Source organism: Pleurodeles waltl, chromosome 8 (assembly GCF_031143425.1).
Source record: "Pleurodeles waltl isolate 20211129_DDA chromosome 8, aPleWal1.hap1.20221129, whole genome shotgun sequence".
Taxonomy (NCBI): domain Eukaryota; kingdom Metazoa; phylum Chordata; class Amphibia; order Caudata; family Salamandridae; genus Pleurodeles; species Pleurodeles waltl.
In genome coordinates, this window is record NC_090447.1 from 1,518,317,078 (window position 1) to 1,518,326,672 (window position 9,595).

At 41.7% G+C, this 9,595-nt stretch overlaps 1 protein-coding gene across 1 annotated transcript; it reads right to left on the bottom strand.

The window, feature by feature from the left end:
• Positions 1–731: 731 nt before the first annotated feature.
• Positions 732–9,255, bottom strand: LOC138248861 (zinc finger protein 182-like). The gene is made up of 2 exons (XM_069202817.1): positions 8,987–9,255; positions 732–3,679 (listed from the first exon to the last, which is right to left on the bottom strand). The coding sequence occupies exon 2, from the start codon at positions 3,338–3,340 to the stop codon at positions 2,180–2,182; it is 1,161 nt and encodes a 386-aa protein (XP_069058918.1). The 5' UTR covers positions 3,341–3,679; positions 8,987–9,255; the 3' UTR covers positions 732–2,179.
• Positions 9,256–9,595: the final 340 nt, after the last annotated feature.

Below are 9,595 nucleotides of genomic sequence, written 5' to 3' on the forward strand. Positions count from 1 at the left end.
ATGCACTGACAGAGAGCAGTTGTGTAGAGTGCAGTGGTGTAGGGTGAAGTGGTTAAGAGTGGAGTGGAGTAGCATAGAGTGTAGTGGCGCAGAGTAGAGTGGCCTAGAGTGCAGTGGCGTGGAGTAGATGGTTTCAGAGTAGAGTGGAATTGTGCTGCGTAGTGGCATAGAGTGTAATGGCATAGAGTAAAGTGGTGTAGAGTGCAGTGGCATGAAGTGCAGCGGTGCACAGAGTGGCGTACAGTGGCTTGGCACAGAGTTCAGGGGCATAGAACTGAGTGTGACAGAGTAAAGTGCATGGAGTGCAGTGGTGCAGAGTGCGGTGGTGTAAAGTCATGTAGAGTACAGTGGCATAGCGTGGAGTTATGCAGAGTAAACTGGTGTGACTGAGGCTGGAGGATGTAGAGTAGAGTGGCGAACAGTGCAGTAGAGTAGTGAAGAGTGCATTGGCATAGAGTAGAGTGGTACAGGGTAGAGAGACGTAGCCTGAAGTGGCATAGAGTGCAATGGCGTAGAGTGGAGTGGTGCAGAGTGCAGTGGCATGGAGTGGGGGAGAGTACAGTGCAGTGGTGCAGAGTAGAGTGGAGTGGTGTATGCATAGTATGACAGTGCACTGCCATTACAGACAAAACATTTTCAATTGAAATTGCCATTACATTTGCACAGACATAGCGTTTTGCTAACAAAACTATACACTGCACAAACAATAATGTGTGGGAAATGTATCACTTAGTGTAATGATTTGTTTTAATCATATTCAATTATTTGTTTCCAAGACACTTCAGAAATCACAACAAATGTGCTTAATTTGAGTTTCTATTTCAGATATATTCTGAAAAACTTACAGTTTCCTACCCCCAGTATCCAGCAAAATTGTCCCATAAATCTTCTTACTTTGAAGGCAGAGGAAAAAAAAGTAAACAAGTGCCCTTAGAAGACAGCGCTCAACATCTGACCTCAGTCTTTGAATGCACAGCAAATGTGACAAGATAAGAACAAGATTTAAAAGCTTGTTTACAGATAGCAAGTTTATGGAAGAATACAGTAAACAAGGTTAGGCAGCGAAGGGGACAAACGTAAGCTGGAAAGCCTAAAGCAAATAAAGCCAGCAAATAGGAAGCCAAAGCCAATGGTAATCAATGGGTGGAACGCATTCTTAGGTCAACTTTCTGAAAGTCCCAAGATGTCTTAAGCAAACCAGATAGCTGCGCTGTTTGGCAGGCTGTGACCTTAAAACTGACATCCACATTTAAGGAACTCCACAACATTAGTATCCCATTAATCCTGGTGAGTGGCAGTTACCTCAGTTCACTTTTTTTAAGAAGCTTCAAGATCCTGTGGCATAAACAATAACCTTTATGATCTTTCCATTAGGAAAGAGGTTGGGAACTTCATTGATAGTCTCTGTGCTGAGTAGCTCAACAATCCCATTCCATGAACAGGAGTTTAAATAAAAGAGAAGATCTTGCATTACTCAAAGAGGTTCTGTATATGAAGATGGACCATATGCGTGTCAGAACTGTCTCACAAAGGGCAGCTCCAATAGATTTTATAGGCTTGGGAACGGGGGGCATGGCACATCAAACATCACAAAATATTCCTGCGAGTCTATATGATGCATACAAGGAATTGTCAATCACCACTGACCCACCCATATCTTCAATAGATTTTATTTCATGAGCTACAATTTTTCTTGAAACATTTATAGTTTAATATAAAAAAAATCATTGATCTATACACACATTGATTATTTCATTTATACAATATCACAATATTTCATCATAATTTCGTCAACACAAAGCAAAACAACCCCGACTCAATTCTCACAACCATACCAAGCACACACAATAATGCACTCTCAAAATATATATTTTTCATTATAAATTTCTCCTCTAAGACAAAATATAAATAAAATATTGCAAATACAGCCTACAGATGGGCTATCTAATTTGCATTTATTATCGATATTTATAAAAATGCTCTGGCGTCCGACTCTTGGATAGGACTATTTAGTACTTATGATAGTCTATGGAGATTCCTTGAAGATGACATACTATTTTAAACAGAGAGCATGTAGAAGGCCTCTTTGTTGTTGATTTAGAGGTGGCGGAGGTAGTAGGATTTGCAAATGAACCTCTTACCCTATACGGAGCCATGAAATAGAATATCTGTTATACCTTCATTGGTATTCTTGAAGACTTAACTTCTGAGTGAAGCTCTGGCCATAGTTAGTGCTGTTAAAGGGTCCAACTTCAATATGTGTTCTTTGATGCCTTAGAAGATTCTGTTTTTGAGTAAAGTTTTTTCCGCACTCTGTGCAGTGATAGGGCCTCTCTCCTGTGTGTGTTCTATAATGGTCAACAAGATTTGGCATTTGACTAAAACTCTTCTCACAAGCTGTGCAATGGTAGGGCCTCTCTCCTGTGTGGATTCTTTGATGTGTTAGAAGACTGCAATTTGTAGTAAAGCTTTTCTCGCACACTGCACAATGATAGGGCCTCTCTCCTGTATGTACTCTTAAGTGCTTTTGAAGAGCTGACTTGTTAGTAAAACTCTTTTCACATTCAGTGCAGTAAAAGGGCTTTGTCCCCATGTGAATTCTTTGATGAGTTAAAAGATATGACTGTTTAGTGAAGCCTTTCTCACACATCGTACAAGGATAGGACCCCTCACATGTGTGTTTTCTAAGGTGCATCTGAAGATATGACTTCTGAGTAAAGCTCTTCTCACACTCAGTGCAGACAAAGGCTCTTACCTCTTTGTGAGTTCTTTCATGCGCAAGAAGATTTGACTTTTGAGTGAAGTTTTTCATACACAGTGTGCAGTGATAGGGTCTCTCTCCAGTGTGGGTTCTTTCATGGACTAGGAGAGTTGGCATTTGAGTAAAGCTTTTTTCACATTCACTACAGTGATAGGGTTTCTCTCCAGTGTGTGTCCGTAAGTGCTTTCGAACATTTGGCTTGCGAGCAAAGCTTTTTTCACACTCAGTGCAGTGATAAGGCCTCACCCCAGTGTGGATTCTTTGGTGATTTAAAAGATGTTCCTTTTGAGTATAGCTTCTCTCACAATCCGAGCAGTGAAAGGGTCTGACGCCTGTGTGAATTCTTTCATGAGTTAAAAGGCGGTCTTTTCGAGTAAAGGTTTTCTCACACTCAGAGCAGTGAAATGGTCTGACCCCTGTATGAATGCGCTGGTGATAGAGGAGAGTTTGCTTTCGAGTAAAGCTTTTCTCACACTCAGAGCAGCGAAATAGCCTGATCTCTGTGTGAACCCTCTGGTGATTTAGAAGATTTGACTTTAGCTTAAAGCTTTTCCCACTCTCATTGGAGTGATAGGACATCTCTATTGTGTGGATTCTTTGATGTGATAAAAGAATTGACTTTGAAAGGAAGGTTTATTTTACACTTTGTGCATTTAAAGGGACTTTTAACACAGTGTAACCTTTTGTGTCTTAGAAGACTTGGCATTCCAGAAAAGCTCTTTCTAAACTACGTGCACATAAAAGATGTCTGTTCTGAATTGATTCTCTGATGCACCACAAAAACGCTTCCTTATTAAATTCCTTTTCATAGTCAGTACAGATCAAGCTTTGATCACTGTTGTGGACAGTTTGGGTTTTTTTCAACTGAGCATATCAAGGTATCTTTCTCATTCATATCTCTCGTCCCTGGTTGGTTGCCTGCAGATGAAGAGAAAAGCAAAGATTATACATTTTTATTACATTTATAAGCACTTAATAATCCATCTCAGTCTTTAAACAGAACATTTCTGCAGAAAAGAAACACAGAGGAAAGACAACATTTTCTTTGCATGTTTTATCTTTCATTAAATCTAAATCCACCAAATATATTAAAATTCCCTAATCAAATAACAAAATGTGCTTAAAAACAGAAAAGGCACTGAACATATTGTAAAGAAAACCCTGTCCTATTACTTTAAGGCTGCCCCTAAGCATCTTCAACCCCAGTGTGCAGAACAGTGACTGTTACGCCCTCAGTTCATTCAGATGGTCTGAAGGTCACAGAATGTTACAGGTACAGTACAGCCTTCATTTGCATGGTTCTACCAGGGATGGGTATTTTTCTTTTCTTTTAATGACGCTGCCCTTGATAGAGAATTGGTGGTAAAGGCAACACACTACACTGGCATCACAAATCAACTCTTACAAAGACTCCAGACCACCCAGAACGCGGCCGCCAGACTCATTCTCAACATCACCCGCAATGCACACATCACGCCCCAACACAGACTACCAATCCAGAAGTGATGGTGGTCCAAACTGCTTGCCCATGCATACAAGCTCTCCGCAAAATTGGACCTGCCTGCCTCAACCACGCCCTCAACTTCCACCAACCAACCAGGCAACCAACCAGGCAACTGCTCACAACTCCTCATGCATATAACTCACATCTGCAGGAACAAGTCAAGAGGGTGCTCCTTTTCCTACATCGCCACTAAATCCTGGAACCACCTTCTACAACACGTCGAGACCTCAACATCCCTTCTCACATTCCGCAAGAAACTGAAGATCTGGCTATTCGACTAGGAGTCCGATCAGCCTACCCACCTACTCCATCGCCTGGATACCCTTTGGGTGGTAAGCACTCTACAAATCCTTATAACATAACATATGTTTTTCTTCTCTCCAAGGATACAGGTAGAATTTGCGAGGAAAAAAACTGACAGTTCCTTTTTAATTTGTATAAGGTCTACCAGGAGAGAACTACTGTCACAGTGAACTCTGGAATTAAGCTATTCACAGCTGCATAGGCTCAGAACATAAGGATTGCTCTGGAAGTATTCCATGCTGGTGACACACGTGAATTACAGAAGAACTAAGATTATTTGAAAATGCACCTATTCTTTCACTTAGTAAGATAAATGCAGAAAGTTAGTACTTTTTTGAAAGGAAAATGTATCACTTGGCCCATGACTGACATCACATGATTTAGAAAATATGTTAAATGGGGATAAATACACAAGAGATTCTTCCAATCTTCTGGACTAATATATATATATATTTTTCACTTACAAACCAAAGGTAATTCTATGTTTTTTTACGAGTAAATTCAGAACCTAACTATACCGTCTCTGTAACCTTTGTTTTTTTAAGTGAATTTAAGTGAATCGTGCAGTGGCATCAGACATGCACAGGCACGCACAAAGGGCAACAGTCTCCATAGACACTGAATGCCATGCGACAGAAATGCAGATTTGTTTAGACATTTAACAATGAGAAGAGATGATGGAGCTCAACCATAAGGGGCTAAAAGGAATGACACCTGCAAGCACAGAGGCAGTAATATATATATATATTTCACCAACATAGGGTTCAACAGCTGGGTCGGTGCAGAGCCTGCCACAGGCCAGGCCAGGCTGCTATCCACAGCTGTGCAATTACCATTGGAAATTAGGTACACTACTTTTGTTTGTTTTGTTGAGTGATTTTCTTTACTATATACTACATGCAAAAGGTGTCTGTGCACAAACCAACCAGGAGCAGCCTGATCCTACAGCGCATTGCCTGTCTGTGCGTTGCCTTTGCCGTACAAAGTGCAGACTGGCCACAGGGATTGGCTTGTAGCTAGGCTCTGTACTCAACTCTCTGCAAGTGGTCAAACCCCACTGCGCATGTCCGTTTCTGTGCCTTGCGAAGGAAGAGTTGGGCTGCATCTCTTGGCCATCAGCTAGGCTCAAAAGACAAACACAAAAGGTCCTCCAAGGGGGGGGTGGGGGGGGTGGAGCATAACCATACACTTCCACTGCAATAATTGTGAAGAAACCCACATGAATTAGGTTCAAATTAAAACAAGTTCATTAACACAAACACCTCCTGATTCATCAACTAATTCATTTTTAGTTTAAACTGATATACAAAAACAAGTGCTCCTAAAGGTGAGAAGGCGCAGTGTAAGTGAAAGGCAATTGTATAGTGAAGTGAAGGGACTAGTAGGTTTGTGTAGGAAGGTAGCCTCTTTCTAGCCTTGTTACCCCCACTTTTGGCCTGTTTGTGAGTACATGTCGGGGTGTTTTTACTGTCTCACTGGGATCCTGCTAGCCAGGGCCCAGTGCTCATAGTGAAAACCCTATGTTGTCAGTGTGTTTGATATGTGTCACTGGGATCCTGCTAGCCAGGACCCCAGTGCTCATAAGTTTGTGGCCTATATGTGTTCCCTGTGTGGTGCCTAACCGTATCACTGAGGCTCTGCTAACCAGAAACTCAGTGGTTATGCTCTCTCTGCTTTCCAAATTTGTCACTACAGGCTAGTGACTAAATTTACCGATTCACATTTGCATACTGGTACACCTATATAATTCCCTTGTATATGGTACTGAGGTACCCAGGGTATTGGGGTTCCAGGAGATCCCTATGGGCTGCAGCATTTCTTTTGCCACCCATAGGGAGCTCTGACAAATCTTACACAGGCCTGCCACTGCAGCCTGCGTGAAATAACATCCACGTTATATCACAGCCATTTACCACTGCACATAAGTACCTAATTTTGGTTTGTGTACATATAACTTGTGTATATTACTTACCTTCTTAATGAGGGTACTCACTGAGATACTTTTGGCATATTGTAATAAAAATAAAGTACCTTTATTTTTAGTAACTCTGTGTATTGTGTTTTCTTATGATATTGTGCATATGATATAAGTGGTATAGTAGGAGCTTTGCATGTCTCCTAGTTCAGACTAAGCTGCTTTGCCATAGCTACCTTCTATCAGCCTAAGCTGCTAGAAACACCTCTTCTACACACTGGACCTGGCACAAGGTGTAAGCACCTCTGGTACCCACTACAAGCCAGGCCAGCCTCCTACAGCTACCACCATTAGGAGCACATCTGAAACCAGGAAAAGCAGGGCAGGTAACCCAAAACTGCTGGTGGATCCATGGGCCATGGCCCCTACTTACCTTAAATCCAGAAGAACTGTCCTGCAAGTCGTTGACAAGTGACCCTGTGCAGTTTATGTTCTCCCCACAGGATAAAATGACTGCGTTTGAGGCTCATGCCTCAATTTTGACAGCTGTATTTTTTAAGTGTTGAAATATTACTAACTCGAAAAGTACTTAACTAATTTTGAAGATCTTGGTGTCTGCATTAAGTTAACAATCTATGTTATTTTTCTAAATTGGTCTTGTGTTTCTTCTTCAGTGTGTCTCACTTACTAACTCTGTTTGCTCAATAAATGCTTACCACTACCCTCTGGCTCATCTAAGGGTGACATTCATATTTAAAAGGGAGGTTATTGTATGTAAATTGAACATACCGTTTAGGAGTATATTAATTTCATCATGTTGAAAGGAGGAACTGAAGCGCTTTACCTCAGGAGTGACCACACAGAAAAGGCTGAACTCCTACAATTATGAATAATAGGGTGTTACGATGTTTCAAGAAATGTGTGTTTTTTAAAGAAAAGATCATTGGAGCACAAATATTCAGCTCTGTATAATCCGTGCGTCATCAGAGTAGTAGACAGAATAAAGTGAGTCATCAAAGAGCTTGCAAGTAGCAAATGCTGGTGAATATGTACAGAGAAAGGTAGTGATTGTGTTTATCTGTTCATATAGCACGGCGGAACATTCCACAGGGGCCAGTCGTTTCAAGTTGAAGAGTGCAAGGAAGACTAGATGTAAGATCAGGCCTGCATTGTTTTGTTATGGTAATTCAAAAGAGGGTATGGTGGAGTTGAAAGTAGCATGATAAAGAAAATATATATTGGATGAATGAATATAAAAATATTTATAAAGTGCATTTGCTACCCTCACAAGGCATTCAGGCACAAACACAACATGGAGATTAACGGAAAAGAGGACAAACGAAATGAGCAAAATGCGGACCACAAATTAGGGATGATGAGTGTGTCTATTTTGAAGAAATGGGTTTTCAATAGTTTTCCATTGTACGGATTTTCTAGTTTTCTAAGATTCCTAGTTTTCTAGTAAAGATATGGGCTTCCTAGTTTTCTAAGAAATAGGGCATCGGATGGTGCCGACAAAGTGGCAAAGCATTCCAAGCCTTTCGGTGAGATAAAGCTGAAAAAGAGGCCACCGAATCGCTGGAGTCCTACTGGCAGCCAGTCAAAAGGTTAGCTGAGGAACAGGTTAATAATTGCAAATGGAGATAATGGATGAAACAAGATTAAAGTATAGTTGTGACGGAAAGCAAATCCGGTTATGGAAAATGAGAAAGAACCTAGGAATGGTACACAGGGGTAGATCGGTACGTTGTTTCACAGAGTTTGACACAAGTTTGAATGAACCATTAGATCCTGTCGATGGCACCAACTGGTGATTACTGTGGTTATGGAATCAAAGCGGCCAACCCGAGTCGAAGCAAGTAAACATAAACATATGGGGCTCTCGGTAATATTGACAGATAATGGATGTTTACTGTTACCTAACAAAATGGTATTTATTTTATCAGCCTCAGAAAGGGGAAAGGCTGAATGGATCCAACAAGATTCGAACCTGTGACCATGGCATAACACACGGATCTCCACAGTGGCTGCATGAGGTTACTGAAGCCGCTGGACCCAGTTCAGGGAAAGGGAACCCGCCCAAATAAACGTTGCACAAATTCAACGACCGTGGGGTCGAGTGACTCGAAGTATTCAATGCGAACAATGGGATTTCATGTGTGTGAGATGCCACAAAGTCTCAGGCACTGCCAAGCATTTTGAAGGGGGGGTTAAATTTCTGTTACCTCACTGATGCATTGTGCTCTGGTTTTGTTTTATATTTTCACAGGTTTTGTACAAAACATGGGCAATCATGCCCCCACCGCCTCGAGAGCTCGAGGAGCACGTTTACGATGATTAGTGCTGTAACGATAGATTTAAAAAAAAAAAAAAAAAAACGTTAATTACTCGGCTTTGTATTATCTTTTACTGCATTGAATGCAACTTGTATAATATCTACCTCACTGTACACTGTTGTTGTCATTAAAAAAAAAAAAAAAATGTGATATAAAACATTACACACCGTTTTCCGCGCTTCCTCGCGATTCTTCTGGTGTAAATGCTGCGACGGCCCCGTACCCCGGCAGCAGCCTCTCCACTCTCCCTAGAAAAAAACCTCGAGGAAGAAGAGATCCGCAAAAACACCATCAACACGCCAACCTCTGCCGGGGTAACCAGGCGGAGAAAGGAAACAAATCGCCTGCGCACGCGTACAACAGGAACGCTCTCACTGGGCATGCGCAACGGTCGCCGACCGCAAGCGTGCGTACTTTTTGCACACTAGGAAAAGAAAACCTCAACAGCGCATGCGCAAACCGAGACGCATCAACGTCACGAGGCTATGCTTTTTACACTGTGGGAAAAGAAAACCTCAATGGCTCATGCGCAAATCCAGACGCATTAACGTCACGAGGCCATGCTTTTTGCACCCTGGTAAAAGAAAACCTCGACAGCGCATGCGCACAGCGAGATCACCCTTTCTAGGTGACGCGCGCAGGAGCGAGACACTATTCTTCACTATCATGGGTGCTGGCCCGTTACACAGCTTAACCAGCTTGCATACTTAACTATAGATTATTCTTTCAGAAGTGCTTTAAATGAGAGGTACTATCTGGAACTCAGTACCTGCACT

Coding starts and splice junctions, on each gene's coding strand:
- LOC138248861 (XM_069202817.1), bottom strand. CDS start 3,340: ATGTCCTATCACTCCAATGAGAGTGGGAAAAGCTTTAAGCTAAAGTCA.